The following is a 25,034-nucleotide window of genomic DNA, read 5'->3' on the forward strand; positions in this document are numbered from 1 at the left end:
AGTGTAACTGTAATAGTGAAGTTGCAGAGAAAATCCACAGTTATGTTGGTGCCCATGTACATTGGCCTAGCGAATTACCGTAACATCAAATCCCAAGACCGTCAGAGACTTAACAGGAAGAGAGCCAGGCATATCTTTACTGGCATGGCACCCTGCAATATGTCAGCCTGACAAATAATGTAAGTAGGGTTGGAAATTGCCAGGGACCTCACAATACCATATCATCTCAATACTCTGGTGCCTTTAGGATATGTACTGCGATTCAATATGTATTGTGATTCTATATGTATTGTGATTCTATATGTATTGTGATTCTATATGTATTGTGATTCTATATGTATTGTGATTCTATATGTATTGTGATTCTATATGTATTGTGATTCGATACTGTGATCAATGTTCCAAACAAGAGGGAGCCAAGATAAAAAGTGTTGATAAGGCATGGAAATAGAAGTGCTGAAAGCAAATTGGCTACCTATTTAAAAAGATAATGGAGAACAAGCTATGAAGGAAAATACTGGAGTTTTGGTGCAGGTACAGCCAACAAGCGCAAAAATAATATTGCAATATTGTCAAAACAATACGATAGATCGTCAAAAATAATATCCCGATATGTAACTATATCGATTTTTTCTCCAGTCACAAAATATAAAAGAGAATGAACGTGGGCCAGCACTGCTAAAAACATAACTGTGTACTGTAAAAAGGCTGGAAATGAATCATGTGAGGAAGCACAGCACAGCAGCACCCCCAGATAGAGAGCAGCGTTTTGCCACCACGTCTAAAAATGGATATCATGATACCTGTCTGAAAGGAGGAGTGACAATCATATCATTCATAGTCATGCTGCTAGTGCTAGGGTCTCCTGGCTGGCATATTCCTCATTCACACTGCTGCTCCAACTCTACAGTCAGCTAAGCACCTATTTAACACCCACTTCATCACTACTCCTAGAACCCTACTTTGTCAGTTGTTGTTTTTCTATGATGATGTCATCATCAATAAATTCATCAAGCTTTCTCTGTTCCCGAATGTTGATTTCCTTTGCTCTACCAATGAACTGTATGTAGGACAACAACATGAGGTCTAAAAAGAAGTGTACATTATGTTCAAAAATACATGTAGCTAATGCACCATGATTTCATAGAGCTTGTTATAGGACATAAAAACACGACCTAGTCCAACCACTGCTTTCAGAGAGGGCTCCAGGCATGGACTGAGAAGCATGTTGTGTCAGACAGCATGGCAGAGGGCCAAAGAGACATTTCTGTCTCCAACAATGGAAGTAGTGTTCTATTCTGTCATTCTAGTCCAGTCTACTTACTATAGATGTGATAATTATTCTATTTAACTCTAGTCTACTCTCCTCGTGGCTTGAGGCGTCTACTCTCCTCGTGGCTTGAGGCGTCTACTCTCCTCGTGGCTTGAGGCGTCTACTCTCCTCGTGGCTTGAGGTGTCTACTCTCCTCGTGGCTTGAGGTGTCTACTCTCCTCGTGGCTTGAGGTGTCTACTCTCCTCGTGGCTTGAGGTGTCTACTTTACTTTACTCATAGTTCAACTTGTGTCCTACCTCTGTGTAGAAGTCTTTGACTAGTGGTGAGGAGCAGGTTTGCAGGATAGTGTTGATGGTGGGCTGGAAGTCTGGTTGCACGGTGTGGATGGCTCTGAGCACCATGTCCCTCTCGTCCTGCCTGAACACACAGTGACTGAACAGCTCGTCCACAGGAAGGCCATCCTCCTCCATCTGACGCAGGACCCTGAGGACAGGCCAGGAAACACAATGGGTTGAGTTATTAAATACACAGTATTCCCTAAAAAGTAGAATTTTGCCATATTTATTTGAAATATCCAGACCTACTTCCAGATGACAAGTGCCTTGGGGGTAAAGGCAACGGATCGATTACAAGTGTTGATCACCATCTTTAGGTAATATATGTTATTTGCTTGAAGTTCAAAGTTAGGAATGCACATTTATCAGTATAAAAACATAGAAGTCAATATTTTGACCTTAGTCTTCATAAGGTGGGGCCAAGTGTCTCATACACAGTGTACAAAACATTAAGACGTTCCTAATATTGAGTTGCACCCTCTTTTGCCCTCAGAACAGCCTCAGTTGTCGGGGTAAGGACTCTACAAAGTGTCGAAAGCGTTCCACAGGAATGCTGACCCATGTTGACTCCAATGCTTCCAACAGTTGTGTCAAGTTGGCTGGATGTCCTTTGGTTAGTAGACCATCATTGATAAAGGGAAAGGGGGATACCTAGTCAGGTGACAGGACTAAGACTGGTTCAGCTAGGAGTTTTGATGTAATTTCCGGTCACAACTTGTGGACTTGTTTACGTACTGCTGTGCGGTTTGTTGATAACGTTACTTTGCTACCTGCAAACTTTACGGTTTTTACTTTTTAATTACTGTTTTATACTTGAATTCTTTTCCCCCCCTCGCTCAACTATTTTCATTCAACTTTTTCATCCCGGACGCTTTATCTGGACAGCCGAAGCTGGTAGATGCCTTCTAATTGCAGTCGCTGCACTCATAATATACAGGAGAACGATCGCATGGTGAGGATAGCCGTGCTGCAAGCCCAGCTTCAGACGCAATCGTTAGGCAAGGGTCATTTACGTGTAGGAAAGGATGAAACAGCATCTGTGCCACCAATAAATAAATACAGTAGTATAAATCCCCTCGCACGGTCCCCGCAGCCGGACAACTTTCTCATGGCTTCTGGAAGGAAATGCTGTAGGAATGTTCAACCGGTGTCGCTCATTCAGCCAACAGAAATGTTCAACCGGTTTTCCCAAGTCGGATTCAGAGGTCGAGCCTTCTCTGGTCTCTCCTCCACCCGTTACAGGGTCTGAGACGCCGAAGCATGGTGACTCCATTACCCGCAGTATTAGACTTAAAAAGAATCATCCAGCGATCATACACTGTTTACCAGGGGGCAGGGCTACCAACGTTAAGGCTAATCTGAAGATGGTGCTGGCTAAGGCTAAAACTGGCGAGTGTAGAGAGTATAGGGATATTGTTATCCATGTCGGCACCAACAATGTTAAGATGAAACAGTCAGAGGTCACCACACGCAACATAGCTTCAGCGTGTAAAGCAGCTAGAAAAGATGTGTCGGCATCGAGTAATTGTCTCTGGCCCCCTCCCAGTTAGGGGGAGTGATGAGCTCTACAGCAGAGTCTCACAACTCAATCAAATCAAATTTCATTGGTCACATACACATGGTTAACAGATGTTAATGCGAGTGCAGCGAAATGTTGTGCTTCTAGTTCCGAGCATGCAGTAATATCTAACAAGTAATCAAACAATTCCACAACAACTACCTTATACACACAAGTGTAAGGAATGAATAAGAATATGCACATATAAATATAAATGCACATATAAAACATATAAATGGATGAGCGATGGCCGTGCGACAGTCAGAGGTGCCACCAAGATGTAGTAGATGGTATAGAGTACAGTACATATGAGATGAGTAATGTAGGGTACGTAAACATTATGTAAAGTGGCATTGTTTAAAGTGAATAGTCATAAATTTATTACCTCCAATTTTTTATTATTAAAGTGGCTAGAGATTTGAGTCAGAATGTTGGCAGCAGCCACTCAATGTTAGTGATGGCTGTTTAACAGTTTGATGGCCTTGAGATCGAGACTGAAAAACAGCTTCTGTCCCAGCTTTGACGCACCTGTACTGACCTTGCCTTCTGTATGATAGCGGGGTGAACAGGCAGTGGCTCGGTTGGTTGTTGTCCTTGATGATCTTTTTGGCCTTCCTGTGACATTGGGTGCTGTAGGTGTCCTGGAGGGCAGGTAGTTTGCCCCTAGTGGTGATGCGTGCAGACCTCACTACCCTCTGGAGAGCCTTACGGTTGTGGGCGGAACAGTTGCCGTACCAGGCGGTGATACAGCCTGACAGGATGCTCTCGATTGTGCATCTGTAAAAGTTTGTGAGTGTTTTAGGTGACGAGACAAATTTCTTCAGCCTCCTGGAGGTTGAAGAGGCGCTGTTGCACCTTCACCACGCTGTCTGTGTGGGTGGACCATTTCAGTTTGTCTGTGATGTGTACGCCGAGGAACTTAAAACTTTCCACCTTCTCCACTACTGACCCATCGATGTGGATAGGGGGTGCTCCCTCTGCTGTTTCCTGATGTCCACGATCATCTCCTTTGTTTTGTTGACGTTGAGTGTGAGATTGTCCTGACAACACACTCCGAGGGCCCTCACCTCCTCCCTGTAAGCTGTCTCGTCGTTGTTGGTAATCAAGCCTACCACTGTAGTGTCGTTTGCAAACTTGATGATTGAGTTGGAGGCGTGCATGGCCACGCAGTCATGAGTGAACAGGCAGTACAGGAGAGGGCTGAGAACGCATCCCTTGTGGGGCCCCAGTGTTGAGGATCAGCGGGGTGGAGATGTTGTTTCCTACCCTCACCACCTAGGGGTGGCCCGTCAGAAAATCCAGGACCCAGTTGCACAGGGCGGGGTCGAGAACCAGGGTCTCGAGCTTAATGACGAGTTTGGAGGGTACTATGGTGTTAAATACTGAGCTGTAATCGATGAACAGCATTCTTACATAGGTATCCTCTTGTCCAGATGGGTTAGGGCAGTGTCCAGTGTGATTACGTCGTCTGTGGACCTATTGGGGCGGTAAGCAAATTGGAGTGGGTCTAGGGTGTCAGGTAGGGTGGAGGTGATATGATCCTTGACTAGTCTCTCAAAGCACTTCATGATGATGGAAGTGAGTGCAACGGGGCAATAGTTGTTTAGCTTTCTTGGGAACAGGAACAATGGTGGCCCTCTTGAAGCATGTGGGAACAGCAGACTGGGATAGGGATTGATTGAATATGTCCGTAAACACACCAGCCAGCTGGTCTGCACATGCTCTGAGGACGAGGCTAGGGATGCCGTCTGGGCCGGCAGCCTTGCGAGGGTTAACACGTTTAAATGTTTTACTCACGTTGGCCGCGGTGAAGGAGAGCCTGCAGGTTTTGGTAGCGGACCATGTCAGTGGCACTGTACTGTCCTCAAAGCGAGCAAAGGAGTTGTTTAATTTGTCTGGGAGCAAGACGTCGGTGTCCGCGACGGGGCTGGTTTTCTTTTTGTAATCTGTGATTGACTGTAGACCCTGCCACATACGTCTCGTGTCTGACCCGTTGAGCCGTATACTGACGCTTAGCTTGTTTGATTGCATTGCGTAGGGAATAGCTACACTATTTGTATTTGGTCATGTTTCCGGTCGCCTTGCCATGATTAAAAGCAGTGGATCGCGCTTTCAGTTGCTGCCATCAATCCACGGTTTCTGGTTGGGGAAGGTTTTAATAGTCGCAGTGGGTACAACATCACCGATGCACTTGCTAATAAACTCGCTCACCGAATAATTTCAATCACTGGTTAAACTGTTTTCTGCCCCTCCCAAAAGATATAATTTGTAGATAACTGGCCCTCTTTCTGGGACTCACCCATTAACAGGACCAAGCCTGGCCTGCTGCTGAGGAGTGACGGACTCCATCCTAGCTGGAGGGTTGCTCTCATCTTATCTGTGAACATAGACAGGGCTCTAACTTCTCTAGCGCCACAATGAGATAGCCAGCCTGCCAGCTTGGTGGAGTCTGCCACTAGCACAGTCAGTGTAGTCAGCTCAGCTATCCCCATTGAGACCGTGTCTGTGCCTCGATCTAGGTTGGGCAAAACTAAACATGGCGGTGTTCGCTCTAACAATCTCACTGGAACAAAGACCTCCTCCATTCCTGTCATTATTGAAAGAGATTGTGATCTCACATTCCAAGGCAGTTATAGTCAATTAACTAATCACTGATCATAATCTTGATGTGATTGGCCTGACTGAAACATGGCTTAAGCCTTATGAATTGACGGTGTTAACCTTTCTCGCCCCGGGGTTCCGCTAGCGGAACACCCACAACATTCCGCTGCCTTCGCAGAGCGCGAAATTCAAAGAATATTTTTTAGAAATATTTAACTTCCACACATTAACAAGTCCAACACAGCAAATGAAAGATAAACATCTTGTGAATCCAGCCAACATGTCCGATTTTTTTAATGTTTTACAGCGAAAACACAATATATATTTGTGTTAGCTCACCACAATAGCCAAACACACAATGCTATTTATCCACTGCATAGGTAGCTTTCAAAAAACCGACAAAATATAGATATAATTAGTCACTAACCAAGAAACAACTTCATCAGATGACAGTCTTATAACATGTTACACAATACATTTATGTTTTGTTCGAAACATTTGCATATTTGAGGTATAAAATCATAGTTTTACATTGCAACTACAATCACAAATAGCACCGAAGCAGCAAGAATAATTACAGAGAGCAATGTGAAATACCGAAATACTCATCATAAAACATTTATTCAAAATACATGGTGTACAGCAAATGAAAGATAAATATCTTGTGAATCCAGCCAATATTTCAGATATTTTAAGTGTTTTACAGCGAAAACACAATATAGCATTATATTAGCTTACCACAATAGCCAACCACACAAACGCATTTATCAGCAGCAAAATGTAGCGATTGCAAAAACCAGCAAAAGATATTAAATTATTCACTAACCTTGACAAACTTCATCAGATGACAGTCCTATAACATCATGTTACACAATACATATATGTTTTGTTCGAAAATGTGCATATTTAGCGGTACAAATCGTGGTTTTACAATGTGAATACGTAGCCAAACTGCACAAAATTATCCGGAGATATTTTGGACAGTCACCTAATCTAATCAAAGAACTCATCATAAACTTTACTAAAAAAGACATGTTGTACAGCAAATGAAAGATACACTAGTTCTTAATGCAATCGCCGTGTTAGATTTTTAAAAATAACTTTAGTACGACATACAGCTTACGTTATAGCGAGACAGCGCCTGCAATGAGGGCGGAAAATAGAACTAAATATTTTCCACAGAAATACGAAATAACATCATAAATGGTTCCTACTTTTGCTGAGCTTCCATCAGAATCTTGTACAAGGAGTCCTTTGTGCAGAATAAATCGTTGTTTGGTTTTAGAATGTCCTCTTCGCCTGTCGAATTAGCAACCTTAGCTAGCCAAGTAGCGCGAAGATGTCCATCTTCACCAAACGCAGAGAACGGAAAACGCCAAAACTCCCGATAAACGTTCAATAATCTGATAAAACTATATTGAAAAAACATACTTTACGATGATATTATCACATGTATCAAATAAAATCAAAGCCGGAGATATTAGCCGTCTATACCGAAAGCTTTTCAGAAGGCAATCTGGGGTTCCTTCCCGCGCCTTGGCAGGCAAAGGAAATTGGGGTCACGTCATTCCAAGAGCTCTTGTTCGACCTCAGATCAAGCTAGACACCCCATTCCACCTTCCACTGCCTGTTGACATCTAGTGGATGGCGTATGAAGTGCATGTATATCCATAGATTTCAAGCAATTGAATAGGATGGCCCTGGAACAGAGTCTCGATTTCAGATTTTTCACTTCCTGACAGGAAGTTTGCTGCAAAATGAGTTCTGTTTTACTCACAGATATAATTCAAACGGTTTTAGAAACTTGAGTGTTTTCTATCCAATAGTAATAATAATATGCATATTGTACGATCTAGAATAGAGTACGAGGCCGTTTAAACGATTTTTTCCCAAAGTGAAAATAGCGCCCCCTACACACTAACAGGTTAAATGAGGCCTCTCCTCCTCCTGGTTACACTAGTGACCATATCCCCCGTGCATCCCGCAAAGGCGGAGGTGTTGCTAACATTTACGATACCACATTTTAATTTACACGGTTCCCTGAATTCCTATCGGACCTTGTAGTCATGGCAAATAAGATTCACATTTTTGTGACTTTAATATTCACAAGGAAAAGTCCACAGACCCACTCCAAAAGGCTTTCAGAGCCATCATCGATTCAGTGGGTTTTGTCCAACATTTCTCCGGACATACTCACTGCCACAGTCATACTCTGGACCTAGTTTTGTCCCGTGGAATAAATATTGTGGATCTTAATGTTTTTCCTCATAATCCTGGACTATCGGACCACCAGTTTATTACGCTTGCAATCGCAACAAATAATCTGCTCAGACCCCAACCAAGGATCTTCAAAAGCCGTGCTATAAATTCTCGTACACCCCAAAGATTCCTAGATGCCCTCCACCTACCCAAGGACGTCAGAGCAAAAAAATCAGTTAACCACCTGAGGAACTAAATTTAACCTTGCGTAATACCCTAGATGCAGTCGCACCCCTAAAAACAAAAAACATTTGTCATAAGAAACTAGCTCCCTGGTAAACAGAAAATACCCGAGCCCTGAAGCAACCTTCCAAAAAATTGGAACGGACATGGCGCTCCACCAAACTGGAAGTCCTCCGATTAGCTTGGAAAGACAGTACCATGCAATATCGAAGAGCCGGGGCGGCAGCGTAGCCTAGTGGTTAGAGCGTTGGACTAGTAACCGAAAGGTTGCAAGATCGAATCCCAGAGCCGACAAGGTACAAATCTGTCGTTCTGCCCCTGAACAAGGCAGTTAACCCACTGTTCCTAGACCGTCATTGAAAATAAGAATTTGTTCTTAACTGACTTGCCTAGTTAAATAAAGGTAAAATAAAAAATAAAGAGCCCTCAATGCTGCTTGATCATCCTATTTTTTCCAACTTAATTGAGACGAATAACAACAATCCCCCCCCAAAAAATGTATACTGTCGCAAAGCTAACCAAAAAGCAGCATTCCCCAAGAGGACTTTTTAAATGTGCATATTTCTCCAAAGCTCAGTTGTCCTGAGTCTGCACAACACTGCCAGGACCAAGGGAGACACAAGTTTTTTAATAGTAGATCTCTTGACACATTGATAAAAATAGTCATGGGCTCTAAACCCTCAAGCTGCATACTTGTGCATGGCATAGCTTCTTGTGCATGGCCCTCCTATGTTGAACATAATAAACGCCTCCCTATCCACCGGATATGTACCAAACTCACTAAAAGTAATAAAGCCTCTTGAAAAAGCCAAACCTTGACCCAAAAAATGTAAAAAACTATCAGCCTATATCAAATCTCCCATTCCTCTAAAAATAATTTGAAAAAGCTGTTGTGCAGCAACTCACTTCCTTCCTGAAGACAAACAATGTATACGAAATGCTTCAGTCTGGTTTTAGACCCCATGATAGCACTGAGACTGCACTCGTGAAGGTGGTAAATTACCTTTTAATGGTGTCAGACCAAGGCTCTGCATCTGTCCTTGTGCTCCTAGACCTTGGTGATGCTTTTGATAGCATCAAATCACCAGATTCTTTTGGAGAGATTGGAAACCCAAATTGGTCTACACGGACAAGTTCTGGCCTGGTTTAGATCTTATCTGTCGGAAAGATATCAGTTCCTCTCTGTGGATGGTTTGTTCTCTGAGAAATCAACTGTAAATGTCGGTGTTCCTCAAGGTTCCGTTTTAGGACCACTATTGTTTTCACTATATAGTTTACCTCTTGGTGATGTCATTCGGAAACATAATGCTAACTTTCACTGCTATGCGGATGATACACAGCTGTACATTTCAATGAAACATGGTGAAGCCCCAAATTTGCCCTCCCTGGAAGCCTGTGTTTCAGACATAAGGAAGTGGATGGCGGAAAATGTTTTACTTTTAAACTCGGACAAAACAGAAATGCTAGTTCTAGGTCACAAGAAACAAAGGGATCTTCTGTTGGATCTGACAATTAATATTGATGGTTGTACAGTCCTATCAAATAAAAGTGTGAAGGACCTCGGCGTTACTCTGGACCCTGATCTCTCTTTTGACGAATATATCAAGACTGTTTCAAGGACAGCTATGTAACATTGCAAAAATCTGAAACTTTCCAAATATAGATGCAGAAAAATGAATCCATGCTTTAGTCACTTCTAGATTAGACTACTGGAATGCTCTACTTTCTGGCTACCTGGATAAAGCACTAAATAAACTTCAGTTCGTGCTAAACACAGCTGCTAGAATCTTCACTAAGACCAAAAAATGTGATGATATTACTCCAGTGCTAGCCTCTGTACACTGGCTTCCTGTTAAGGCTAGGGCTGGTTTCAAGGTTTTACTGCTAACCTGTCTAGCACCGGGGTTCCGCTAGCGGAACTCCTCCCACATTCCACTGAAAAGGCAGAGCGCGAAATTCAAAAAATATTTTTTAGAAATATTTAACTTTCACACATTAACAAGTCCAATACAGCAAATGAAAGATAAACATCTTGTGAATCCAGTCAACATGTCCGATTTTTAAAATGTTTTACAGCGAAAACACCACGTATATTTATGTTAGCTCACCACCAAATACAAAAAAGCACAGACATTTTTCACAGCACAGGTAGCTTGCACATAACCAACCAAACTAAACAAGAAATAACTTCATCAGATGACAGTCTTATAACATGTTATACAATAAATCTATGTTTTGTTCAAAAAATTTGCATATTTGAGGTATAAATCAGTTTTACATTGCAGCTACCATCAGAAATAGCACCGAAGCAGCCAGAGTAATTATAGAGACCAATGTGAAATACCTAAATACTCATCATAAAACATTTCTGAAAAATGCATGGTGTACAGCAAATGAAAGACAAACATTTTGTGAATCCAGCCAATATTTCCGATTTTTTAAGTGTTTTACAGCGAAAACACAATATAGCATTATATTAGCTTACTACAATAGCCTACCACACAACCGCATTCATTCATTCAAGGCACGTTAGCGATAGCAATAGGCACGTTAGCGATAGCGAATAAACCAGCAAAATATATTAATTTTTTCACTAACCTTCATAAACTTCATCAGATGACAGTCCTATAACATCATATTACACAATACATATATGGTTTGTTCAAAAATGTGCATATTTAGAGCTGAAATCCGTGGTTATACATTGTGAAAACTTAGCATCTTTTTCCCAGAATGTCTGGATATATTTCTGACACTCAACTATTCTGACCAAATAACTATTCATAAACTTTACTAAAAAATACATGTTGTATAGGAAATGATAGATACACTAGTTCTTAATGCAATCGCCGTGTTAGAATTCTAAAAATAACTTCATTACGACATGCAGCTTACGTTATAGCGAGAGAGCGCCCAAAATCTGGGCGCAAACTAAAAGTAAACATGTTCGACAGATATATGAAATAACATCATAAATGGGTCCTACTTTTGATGATCTTCCATCAGAATGTTGTACGAGGGGTCCTTTGTCCAGAACAATCGTTGTTTGGTTTTAGAATGGCATTTTTCCCTCTCGAATGAGCAAGCAAAACTAGCCAAGTGGCGCTAAGCTCTCCTTCGTCACCAAACGCAAAGAACGCAACATGCCTAAACTCCTAGACCTTTATGCGCTTCCTGAACAAAGGAATTCGGGGGTCATGTCATTCCAAGCTCTCTCTTTTGACCATAGAAATACCTAGAAACCCCATTTCACCTCTCACAACCTATTGACATCTAGTGGAAGGCGTATGAAGTGCATGTATAGTCATAAATTTCAAGCAAAATGATAGGGAGGCCCTGGAACAGAGCCTCGATTTCAGATTTTTCACTTTCTGACAGGAAGTTTGCTGCAAAATGAGTTCTGTTTTACTCACAGATATAATTCAAACGGTTTTAGAAACTTGAGTGTTTTCTATCCAATAGTAATAATAATATGCATATTGTACGAGCAAGAATAGAGTACGAGGCCGTTTAAATTGGGCACGATTTTTCCCCAAAGTGAAAATAGCGCCCTCTATCCTCAACAGGCTAACCTACAAAGCATTACATGGGCTTGCTCCTACCCATCTTTCCGATTTGTTCCTGCCGTACATACCTAACGTACGCTACAGTCACAAGACGCAGGCCTCCTTATTGTCCATAGAATTTCTAAGCAAACAGTTGGAAGCAGGGCTTTCTCCTATAAAGCTCAATTTTTATGGAATGGCCTGCCTATCCATGTGAGAGACGCAGACTCGGTCTCGACCTTTAAGTCTTTATTGAAGACTCATCTCTTCCGTAGGTCCTATGATTGAGTGTAGTCTGTCCCAGGGGTGTCAAGGTGAACGGAAAGGCACTGGAGCGACGAACCGCCCTTGCTGTCTCTGCCTGGCCGGTTCCCCTCTCTCCACTGGGATTCTCTGCCTCTAACCCTATTACGGGGCTGAGTCACTGGCTTACTGGTGCTCTTCCATGCCGTCCCTAGGAGGCATGGAAGAGCACCAGTTGAGTGGGTTGAGTCACTGACGTGATCTTTCTGTCCGGGTTGGCGCCCCCCTCGTGTTCGTGCCATGGGGGAGATCTTCGTGGGCTATAATCAGCCTCGTCTCAGGGTAGTAAGTTGGTGGTTTGAAGATATCCCTCTAGTGGTGTGGGGGCTGTTCTTTGGCAAATTGGGTGGGGTTTTATCCTGCCTGGTTGGCCCTGTCCGGGGGTATCGTCAGATGGGGCCACAGTGTCTCTCGACCCCTCCTGTCTCAGCCTCCAGTATTTATGAGTCGAGGGGCTAGGATCAGTCAGTTATATCTGGAGTAGTTCTCCTGTCTTATCCGGTGTCCTGTGTGAATTTAAGTATTCTCTCCCCGGACCTGAGCCCTAGGACCATGCCTCGGGGCTACCTGCCTGTCCCCAGTCAACCTGGTCGTGCTGCTGATCTAGTTTCAACTGTTCTGCCTGTGGCTATGGAACCCTGACCTGTTCACTGGACGGGCTACCTTGTCCCGAACCTGCTGTTTTCAACTCTCTCTCTGTTCTACCGCAGCTGCTGTCTCTAACTCTGAATGACCAGCTATGAAAATCCAACTGACATTTACTCCTGAGGTGCTGACCTGTTGCACCCTCCACAACCACTGTGATTATTATTATTTGACCCTGCTGGTCATTTATGAACATTTGAACATCTTGGCCATGTACTGTTAGAATTCTCCACCCGGCACAGCCAGAAGAAGACTGGCCACCCCTCAGGAAGAAACCTAGAGAAGAACCAGGCTCTAAGTTCCTGCCTTTCATGGGAGTTTTTCCCAGCCACTGTGCTTCTACATCTGCATTGCTTGATGTTTGGGGTTTTAGGCTGGTTTCTGTATAGCACTTTGACATCAGCCGATGTCACAAAAGGGCTTTATAAATAAATGTGATTGATTCAAATTTTATTGTACAATACTGCATTCAACTGTAATGTGTCTTCCGCATTTATATACACACACGTGTTGAGCGTGAAAAACACAGTAGCGTTGCAGTTATTGACACAAACCGGATTTCCGAAGCCTGGCACCTACTAACATACCTCGTTCAATGGCACGGAAATATTTTGTCTTGCCCATTCACCCTCTGAATGGCACACATACACAATCCATGTCTCAATTGTCTCAAGGCTTAAAAATCCTTATTTGACCTGTCTCCTCCCTTTCACCTACACTGATTTAAGTGGATTTAAAAAGTGACATCAATAAGGGGCCATAGCTTTCACCTGGTCAGTCTATGAATTTGGAACGAGCAGGTGTTCTTAATGTTTGTACACTCAGTGTAGTTCACAGTGGCCCAATGGTGACTTAATCAAATTGAAAGCACCTCTGATATCATTATGCATGGCTTTATTAAATCTGATTGACAATGGCAGCATAACAAACAGAATATTTGCATTGACACTTGGTTCTTTCAGACGCATTGGAAATATCAGGCAGTCCACAGACAGATGGTCACAGAGAACGTCAGTGTCATGTTTATTCAAATTATATCATCCAGAGACTCCACACCTGCCATAAATGAACTGCTCAATTCAGGAGACAGCAATGTGCAAACAGCCAGTGGGAAACAGATGGTAGTGTATGGAGCCATAACTGAAGCTGAAAAGGGAGGGAGGAAACTAAAGCCTGATTAATTTAAAGCAGACCCTTGGATAACCGATGGAGCCTTTGTGAACAAAACAAGAGACAAAGCTGAAGTGTATTACTAGGCTAAGTCAACCTACATTTCTGATTTAAACTGTTGCTATATGTGACTGCTTCAGAGCACTGTAGGAAGAGGAAGAGTCAGCCTAGGCTGTGGCATGTGATGTGTAACACCTTGATGTAACCCAGAGACAGAGGGCCCTGCTGGGCTTACGTGTTACCACTGCCCTCTAGTGGAGTAAGACAGAACACTGTGACAAAGGGATGGAAGGGATTTGTCATCAGCCTCTGACAATGAGAGAGCCTTCCTTTGCCCTCTACACCTTTCTGCAAGACAGTGATTAAATAACAGGCCCTTAATTACCTTCTACATGAAATCCTGCTTAAACACCCAGCAGCCCCTCGTCAGGCTAACACAATTAGCAGCTGCCATACTGTTACCACTCCAGTTCAATTCTCTAGGCATTCACAGAACCAAACAGAATCCACCCTTTTAATTACATTTTAGTCACTTAGCAGATGTTCTTATCCAGAACGACTTACAGGAGCAATTCCATTTCCGGAGACCTTCTCCCTTACCTCACCTCGCTCATCAACTCATCCTTGACCGCTGGCTACGTCCCTTCCGTCTTCAAGAGAGCGAGAGTTGCACCCCTTCTGAAAAAACCTACACTCGATCCCTTCGACGTCAACAACTACAGACCAGTATCCCTTCTTTCTTTTCTCTCCAAAACTCTTGAACGTGCCGTCCTTGGCCAGCTCTCCTGCTATCTCTCTCAGAATGACCTTCTTGATCCAAATCAGTCAGGTTTCAAGACTAGTCACTCAACTGAGACTGCTCTTCTCTGTATCACGGAGGCGCTCCGCACTGCTAAAGCTAACTCTCTCTCCTCTGCTCTCATCCTTCTAGACCTATCGGCTGCCTTCGATACTGTGAACCATCAGATCCTCCTCTCCACCCTCTCCGAGTTGGGCATCTCCGGCGCGGCCCACGCTTGGATTGCGTCCTACCTGACAGGTCGCTCCTACCAGGTGGCGTGGCGAGAATCTGTCTCCTCACCACGCGCTCTCACCACTGGTGTCCCCCAGGGCTCTGTTCTAGGCCCTCTCCTATTCTCGCTATACACCAAGTCACTTGGCTCTGTCATAACCTCACATGGTCTCTCCTATCACTGCTATGCAGACGACACACAATTAATCTTCTCCTTTCCCCCTTCTGATGACCAGGTGGCGAATCGCATCTCTGCATGTCTGGCAGACATATCAGTGTGGATGACGGATCACCACCTCAAGCTGAACCTCGGCAAGACGGAGCTGCTCTTCCTCCCGGGGAAGGACTGCCCGTTCCATGATCTCGCCATCACGGTTGACAACTCCATTGTGTCCTCCTCCCAGAGCGCTAAGAACCTTGGCGTGATCCTGGACAACACCCTGTCGTTCTCAACTAACATCAAGGCGGTGGCCCGTTCCTGTAGGTTCATGCTCTACAACATCCGCAGAGTACGACCCTGCCTCACACAGGAAGCGGCGCAGGTCCTAATCCAGGCACTTGTCATCTCCCGTCTGGATTACTGCAACTCGCTGTTGGCTGGGCTCCCTGCCTGTGCCATCAAACCCCTACAACTCATCCAGAACGCCGCAGCCCGTCTGGTGTTCAACCTTCCCAAGTTCTCTCACGTCACCCCGCTCCTCCGCTCTCTCCACTGGCTTCCAGTTGAAGCTCGCATCCGCTACAAGACCATGGTGCTTGCCTACGGAGCTGTGAGGGGAACGGCACCTCAGTACCTTCAGGCTCTGATCAGGCCCTACACCCAAACAAGGGCTCTGCGTTCATCCACCTCTGGCCTGCTCGCCTCCCTACCACTGAGGAAGTACAGTTCCCGCTCAGCCCAGTCAAAACTGTTCGCTGCTCTGGCACCCCAATGGTGGAACAAACTCCCTCACGACGCCAGGACAGCGGAGTCAATCACCACCTTCCGGAGACACCTGAAACCCCACCTCTTCAAGGAATACCTAGGATAAAGCAATCCTTCTGCCCCCCTTAAAAGATTTAGATGCACTATTGTAAAGTGGCTGTTCCACTGGATGTCATTAGGTGAATGCACCAATTTGTAAGTCGCTCTGGATAAGAGCGTCTGCTAAATGACTTAAATGTAATGTAAATGTAAATGCAATTAGGGTTAAGTGCCTCGCTCAAGGGTACAGACAATTTTTCACCTAGTCGGCTCGGGGATTCGAACCAGCGACCTTTCTGTTAACGCTCTTAAGCTAGGATATCTGCCTCTGTCACCCCGACTTCTTTGCATGTGTTGGGTATCGTTTAAATACTTTTGGACGGGAATGAAACATTGGATTGGCTTTTAAAGTCCCTGTACTGTTTAATACGGTTAACCTTTCTGGTTATACCCTTTTTCGGCAAGACAGATCATCCAAAGGTGGGGGAGTGGCAATCTTTACCATGGATCACCTTCAGTGCTCGGTTGTCTCCACCAAGTCTGTCCCCAAACAATTTGATTTGCTGGTTTTAAGCATTAAACTTTAAAATACCTCTTTGTTGACTGTTGCTGGGTGCTATCGTCCTCCATCAGCATTGGCCTGTACCCTACCTGCCCTAAGCTCTCTCCTGGACCCTTACACTAAGTCTGAATTTGTCCTGCTTGGTGACCTAAACTGGGACATGCTTAAACCACCTGACCAAGTCCTAAAGCAATGGGACTCCCTAAATCTTTCTCAGATTATTACCAATCCCACAAGGTATGACTCCAAACACCCAGAAAAGGCTACTCTCCTCGATGTGATCCTCACAAATAATCCTGATGGGTATCAGTCTGGTGTTTTCTGTAATGACCTTAGTGATCACTGTTTTACAGCCTGTGTTCGTAATGGCTGCTCAGTGAAACAACCTGTCCTGATTTGTCATAGACGCTTGCTAAGAAACTTTAATGAGCAAGCCTTCCTTCATGAACTGGCCTCTGTAAAATAGTATAGAATCAGTTTGAACCCCTCTGTCGAAGACGCTTGGACGTTCTTTTTTGATATTTTCAGTGGTATTGTTAACAAACACATCCCCATAAAGAAAATGAGAATTAAAAACAGGTGCAGCCCCTGGTTCAACCGTGATCTTGCAGAGTTACTCCACCTCAAGAATTGCATTTGGCGAAAGGCTCGGCACACGCATACTCAGGTTGACTGGCTATCGTTCAGGCAAATGAGAAATAAGTGCACTCAGGCTATCCGGAAGGCCAAACTTAGTTACTTTAAGGAGCAGTTCTCTCTCTCTGGGTCTAACACCAAGAAGTTCTGGAAAAACAGTTAAAGACCTGGAGATGGCTAGACGGTGCACGGTTCGTCCTTTATTTAAAGGGGGAGATCAAGCTGATCCTAACTGTTACAGGCCTATTTCTATTTTGCCCTGTTTATCAAAAGTGTTGGAAAAACTTGTCAATAGTCAACTGACTGGCTTTCTTGATGTCTATAGTATTCTCTCTGGTATGCAATCTGGTTTCCGCTCAGGTTATGGATGTGTCACTGCAACCTTAAAAGGTTCTCAATGATGTCACCATTGACCTTGATTCCAAGCAATATTGTGCTGCTATTTTATTGACTTGGCCAAAGCTTTTGATACGGAAAACCATTCCATTCTTGTGGGCCGGCTAAGGAATATTGGTGTCTCTGAGGGGTCTTTGGGCTGGTTTGATAACTACCTCTCTCAAAGAGTGCGGTGTATAAAGTCAGAAAATCTGCTGTCTCAGCCACAGCCTGTCACCAAGGGTGTACCCAATGGCACGATCCTAGGCCCCACACTCTTCTCAATTTAGATCAACAACATAGCTCAGGCAGTAGGAAGCTCTCTCATCCATTTATATGCAGATGATACAGTCTTATACTCAGCTGGCCCCTCGGATTTTGTGTTAAATGCTCTACAACAAAGCTTTCTTAGAGTCCAACAAGCTTTCTCTACACTTTACCTTTTGTTTTGGAGGTGTTCAGAACAAGGTTATGTGGTTTGGTAAGTAGAATGCCTCTCTCCCCACAGGTGTGATTACTACTTCTGAGGGTTTAGAGCTTGAGGTAGTCACCTCATACAAGTACTTGGAAGTATGGCTAGACGGTACACTGTCAGCACATCTCAGCACATATCAAAGCTGCAGGCTAAAGTTAAATCTAGACTTGGTTTCCTTTATCGTAATAGTCCTCTTTCACCCCAGCTGCCAAATCAACCCTGATTCAGATGACCATCCTACCAATGCTAGATTACGGAGACATAATTTATAGATTGGCAGGTAAGGGTGCTCTCGAGCGGCTAGATGTTCTTTACCATTCGACCATCAGATTTGCCACCAATGCTCCTTATAGGACACATCACTGGACTCTATACTCCTCTGTAAACTGGTCAGACAATGATGGAGGAGGAGGGGGGGGGGGGGGGGGTCATGACCTGATGGGCTCCCTGAACTCTTCTGCACATGATTAGAGTTGGAAAAACTGAGACAAACATGGATTCTGAGACAAATAATAAAACATTATTTTGGACAAAATTACCTGGAAGGATTATTACTACCGAGGACTATACAGAAAAAAACTTCTGTCAAACCAAAACCTGCAGAAGAAACACAGAAGAAATCTGGAAATACCATCCAACCCAAAACTGAGTGAGTAATGTTCACACTGAAGCTACCACTGAAGGCAAAAAGTAAAATAATAATCTCAAGGTAATTGTCTTATATAAATTATGTTAAGTTAATAAGGCTACTAAGCTAACGAGCTTCCTAGGACAGGATAGATGTCCCAGCTGAAACTTCAATTAGCACTGAGGTGTGAAGTGAGAAAGCATGTGAAACCCAACAATGGCAGCAGAGCATCACAGCCTCCCCCACCCAAATGCAGTGACCTTTTCAGCCCACTGCTCCATGGTAGAGGTCGACCGATTAATCGGAATGGCCGATTAATTAGGGAATCGGCCATCGGAAATCGGTATTTTTGGGCGCCGATTTGCAGATTTGTTTTTAAATTTAAATATATATATATATTTTTTTTTTTACACCTTTATTTAATCTTTATTTAACTAGGCAAGTCAGTTAAGAACACATTCTTATTTTCAATGACGGCCTAGGAACGTTGATGACGGCCTAGGAACGGGCAGATTTTTAACCTTGTCAGCTCGGGGGATCCAATCTTGCAACCTTACAGTTAACTAGTCCAATGCTCTAACACCTGATTACATTGCACTCCACGAGGAGCCTGCCTGTTACGCGAATGCTGTAAGCTAAGGTAAGTTGCTAGCTAGCATTAAACTTATCTTATAAAAAACAATCAATCAATGACTGTCATTGCTCCAATGTGTACTTAACCATAAACATCAATGCTTTTCTTAAAATCAATACACAAGTATATATTTTTAAACCTGCATATTTAGCTAAAAGAAATCCAGGTTAGCAGGCAATATTAACCAGGTGAAATTGTGTCATTTCTCTTGCGTTCATTGCACGCAGAGTCAGGGTATATGCAACAGTTTGGTTCGCCTGGCTCTTTACGAACTAATTTTCCAGAATTTTACGTAATTATGACATAACATTGAAGGTTGTGCAATGTAACAGGAATATTTAGACTCATGGATGCCACCTGTTAGAAATAATACGGAACGGAATAAACGTTTTGTTTTCGAGGTGATAGTTTCCGGATTAGTCAAAGGTATATGGTTTAGAGAGAAATACTTGACGCGTTATAATTCCTGTAATAACTTGCGGCTGAACTTGAAAGGGGTTCCTTCGTTATTTTACCGTTTATGTCTTCCACAGAGAATGTCTTGATCTACTTCAAATAAGGTCTGTGTTTCGCGGAGGAGGGGACCATGCAGACAAGCTCTGCTTTTGCACTACAACCTAAAACTTAACTGGGAATATTGAAGACCCATGAAAGCTGGTGGTTCGTTTGAACATATGTTCTCATGTTATTTGAGACTAAATTGATTTTATTTATGTATTATATTAAGTTAAAATAAAAGTGTTCATTGTTCATTCAGTATAGTTGCAATTGTCATTATTACAAAAATGTGTGTGTGTGTGTGTATGATATACAGTGGGGAGAACAAGTATTTGATACACTGCCAATTTTGCAGGTTTTCCTACTTACAAAGCATGTAGAGGTCTGTAATTTTTATCATAGGTACACTTCAACTGTGAGAGGCGGAATCTTAAACAAAAATCCAGAAAATCACATTGTATGATTTTTAAGTAATTAATTTGCATTTTATTGCATGACATAAGTATTTGATACATCCGAAAAGCAGAACTTAATATTTGGTACAGAAGCCTTTGTTTGCAATTACAGAGATCATACGTTTCCTGTAGTTCTTGACCAGGTTTGCACACACTGCAGCAGGGATTTTGGCCCACTCCTCCATACAGATCTTCTCCAGATCCTTCAGGTTTCGGGGCTGTCGCTGGGCAATACGGACTTTCAGCTCCCTCCAAAGATTTTCTATTGGGTTCAGGTCTGGAGACTGGCTAGGCCACTCCAGGACCTTGAGATGCTTCTTACGGAGCCACTCCTTAGTTGCCCTGGCTGTGTGTTTCGGGTTGTTGTCATGCTGGAAGACCCAGCCACGACCCCACTTCAATGCTTTTACTGAGGGAAGGAGGTTGTTGGCCAAGATCTCGCGATACATGGCCCCATCCATCCTCCCCTCAATACGGTGCAGTTGTCCTGTCCCCTTTGCAGAAAAGCATCCCCAAAGAATGATGTTTCCACGTCCAGGCTTCACGGTTGGGATGGTGTTCTTGGGGTTGTACTCATCCTTCTTCTTCCTCCAAACACGGCGAGTGGAGTTTAGACCAAAAAGCTCTATTTTTGTCTCATCAGACCACATGACCTTCTCCCATTCCTCCTCTGGATCATCCAGATGGTCATTGGCAATTTTCAGACGGGCCTGGACATGCGCTGGCTTGAGCAGGGGGACCTTGCGTGCACTGCAGGATTTTAATCCATGACGGCGTAGTGTGTTACTAATGGTTTACTTTGAGACTGTGGTCCCAGCTCTCTTCAGGTCATTGACCAGGTCCTGCCGTGTAGTTCTGGGCTAATCCCTCACCTTCCTCATGATCATTGATGCCCCACGAGGTGAGATCTTGCATGGAGCCCCAGACCGAGGGTGATTGACCGTCATCTTGAACTTCTTCCATTTTCTAATAATTGCGCCAACAGTTGTTGCCTTCTCACCAAGCTGCTTGCCTATTGTCCTGTAGCCCATCCCAGCCTTGTGCAGGTCTACAATTTTATCCCTGATGTCCTTACACAGCTCTCTGGTCTTGGCCATTGTGGAGAGGTTGGAGTCTGTTTGATTGAGTGTGTGGACAGGTGTCTTTTTTACAGGTAACGAGTTCAAACAGGTGCAGTTAATACAGGTAATGAGTGGAGAACAGGAGGGCTTCTTAAAGAAAAACTAACAGGTCTGTGAGAGCCGGAATTCTTACTGGTTGGTAGGTGATCAAATACTTATGTCATGCAATAAAATGCAAATTAATTACTTAAAAATCATACAATGTGATTTTCTGGATTTTTGTTTTAGATTCCGTCTCTCACAGTTGAAGTGTACCTATGATAAAAATTACAGACCTCTACATGTTTTGTAAGTAGGAAAACCTGCAAAATTGGCAGTGTATCAAATACTTGTTCTCCCCACTGTATATATATATATATATATATATATATATATATATATTTTTTTTTTAATAGGCATCGGCTTTTTTTGTCCTCCAATAATCGGTATCGGCGTTGAAAAATCATAATCGGTCGACCTCTACTCCATGGCTTAATTTTCCACACAGACCATCTCCTGGCATGGCACTGTGCTATAAGAGCACACTACCCCTCTGTCATGAGAAAGGCTATTGGCCCAGGGTGGAAACTCAGAACAATAGACATTGAGGACCATGAAACTGAAACAACCTCTGTCAACATGTACAAGTCTGGAACAGTGGTGGTGCGGTTTCAGCAGGACTTTTAGGGGATCAGAGCACAACAGCTCTCTTTTGGTGATGACTCCCCCTCTGATCACACCTCCACCAACGTCCCTGCAGACAAGCAGCCCCAAGACAATAGTAAAAACTATACATATCTCAGCCTAAACATCAGCCCCACAGGTAACTTCCACAGAGCTGTAAATGATCTGAGATACAAGGCATTCAACATCCCAATTAGAAACTGGCTAAAAATACTTTAATCTGTTATAGAACCCAATGCCTTTTGTGGTTGTGAGGTCTGGGGTCCACTCACAACCAAGTATTCACAAAATGGAACAAACACCAAATTGAGACTGCATGCAGAATTCAGCAAAACCATCCTCCATGTACAATGTAAAAAAACAGATAATGCATGTAGAGCAGAATTAGGACGATACCCACAAATGATAAAAATCCAGAGAAAAGTCGTTAAATTCTACAACTATCTAAAAGAGAATGATTCCCAAACCTTCCATAACAAAGCAATCACATACAGAGCAGGGTTTTCGCTAGCCGGTAATTGCCGATAAATACGCCGATAAATACAATTGTAGTGGGCCAAATTGTTACGGAGAGGCTGTCTATCATAGTGTCACCAGCAAAGCACCCACACACAATCACACATCCTCCTCCATGCTTCACTGTGGGAACCACACATACGGAGATCATCTGTTCACCTACTCTGCATCATCTCACAAAGACACGGCGGTTGGAACCAAAAATCTCAAATTTGGACTCATCAAAGCAAAAGGACAGATATCCACCGGTCTAATGTTCATTGTGCGTGTTTCTCTTCTTCTTCTTGGTGTCCTTTAGTAGTGGTTTCTTTGCAGAAATTCGACCATGAAGGCCTGATTCACTTAGTCTACTCTGAACAGCTGATGTTGAGATGTGTCTGTTACTTGAACTCTGTGAAGCATTTATTTGGGATGCAATTTCTGAGGCTGGTAACTCTAATGAATTTATCCTCTGCAGCAGAGGTAACTCTGGGTCTTCCTTTCCTGTGGCAGTCCTCATGAGAGCCAGTTTCATCAAAGCGCTTGATGGTTTTTGCGACTGCACTTGTAGAAACTTTCAAAGTTCTTGAAATTTTCCAGACTGACTGACCTTCATGTCTTAAAGTAATGATGCTGTGGTTTCTCTTTGCTTATTTGAGCTGTTCTTACCATAACATGGACTTGGTCTTTTACCAAATAGGGCTATCTTCTGTATACCACCCCTAACTTGTCACAACACAGCTGATTGGCTCAAACGCATTAAGAAGAAAATTAATTCCACAAATTAACAAGGCACACCTGTTAATTGAAACACATTCCAGGTGACTACCTCATGAAGCTGGTTGAGAGAATGCCAAGAGTGTGCAAAGCTGTCATCAAGGCAAAGGGTGGCTACTTTGAAGAATCTCAAATTTAACATATATTTGAATTTCTTTAACACTTTTTAGGTTAAAACATGATTCATGTGTTATTTCATAGTTTTGATGTCTTCACTATTATTCTACAATGTAGAACATAGTAACATTAAGAAAAACTCTGGAATGAGTAGGTGTGTCCAAACTTTTGACTGGTACTGTATATATATTTTTATATTAAATGTCACACAGTGGACGACTAAGCCTATTGGCCTATGCATGCAATGCCCTGATGCATTTAGTGCTCAAATCTCTGACAGCTGAACCGTGAGGTGGACAATTATTGTTTTAGGAAACTCTGATACAGAGCAATGAACCTGAAGAACAGTCCCCTCAGCAAGCTGGCCCAGGACAACAAAGAGATACAAATATAATTACGTGACACAATGGAAAGAATTAACCAAAAAACATACACAGAAAGTATACAATGGCAGAATACCTGACCACTGTGACATACCCCAAAATAAGGAAAGCTTTGACTATGTACACTCAGTGAGTATAGACTTGCTATTGAGAGGCCGCCGTACAGGTTATGTGCACACTGCCCACAAAATTAGGTGGAAACTGAGCTGCACTTCCTCACCTCCTGCCAAATGTACGCCCATATTAGAGACACATATTTCCCTCAGATTATACAGACCCACAAAGAATTCAAAAACAAATCCATTTTTGATAAACTCTCCTATCTATTAGGTGAAATACCATAGTGTGCCATAACAGCAGCAAGATTTGTGACCTGTTGCCACAAGAAAAGGGCAACCAGTGAAAACAAACACCATTCAGAGGAAGCAAGCTGAATTGAGCAAGCTGAAGACTTACTTTAGTTCTGTAGGAATGACATGTGCTCTAAAAGGATGCTTGTCGCTAGGCACAACACCACTGCGGACAATGGCAACCATATCTGAACAGGAGATACAGTACGGCCAGAGACAGGAAGAGAGAGGGGGAACTGGAGACGAACAGGGGAAGAAGAACAGAGTGTGCGAAAAATATGTACTGGCTGGGCTGAAGAGTTAGCAAGAGAGCACCACCGCAGAACAACAATGTCATTGGTATCACCTTACAGCGATCGATGGACCAACCAGCTGCCCCTCTCCACCCCTACTGCACTGCAACCTGCTTTGTCATTGGGCCACACCGCATAGGGTGACATCCTCAGGGGGAACAGTAGTAGGGGGGGATAGCTGGAGACAAGTTCTGCAATCCAACACAACTAGAATGAAAATCTGATAGAAATACCTGTGTTATTATGAATATTAACACCTTCCTACCAGCCAGTTTGTGCAGAGAGAAAAATAAAAACATTGAATCAATTAGCCTAACGTTCTAGTCAGCAAATTGACAACGATAAATTGTTTGTAAGCTTGGTGAAAAATCTGTGTAAGTTCCTTGTCCAATAAGCAAAATCAAATTACTGACAGCAAGTTGTTAAGAAACCAAAAACATACAGTATCAATCACAATCCATTTGGCCTGACTGAAATCCATCCGGCTCCTGTCTCTATATAGTCAGCCAGCAGATTGGCCTAGCCTACATCAGAGACACTCATTATGACAGATCTAGTACTGGGAGAGCTAGAGGTGAACAGTGTGGCGATGCGTTACGTGTGCCTCCATGCTAAATGTCATGCCATGCAATAAATCTATGTCTGGAGGAAGCATACAGTCACTGACACCACCACTGGCCTAAACTCAATTAATAACACTCAATGGTGATTTCTCCCCCAGGC

The 25,034-nt window shown here is 43.3% G+C and overlaps 1 protein-coding gene across 1 annotated transcript in view; it reads right to left on the reverse strand.

The window, feature by feature from the left end:
- The window catches only part of polrmt (polymerase (RNA) mitochondrial (DNA directed)), a 99,070-nt gene that overhangs the window by 67,053 nt on the left and 6,983 nt on the right, over positions 1-25,034 (reverse strand). Inside the window, exon 5 of the mRNA XM_071345071.1 lies at positions 1,571-1,757. Within this exon, the coding sequence (XP_071201172.1) occupies positions 1,571-1,757 (187 nt within the window). The remainder of the gene's footprint in view (positions 1-1,570; positions 1,758-25,034) is intronic.

Source organism: Salvelinus alpinus, chromosome 16 (assembly GCF_045679555.1).
Source record: "Salvelinus alpinus chromosome 16, SLU_Salpinus.1, whole genome shotgun sequence".
Lineage (NCBI taxonomy): Eukaryota > Metazoa > Chordata > Actinopteri > Salmoniformes > Salmonidae > Salvelinus > Salvelinus alpinus.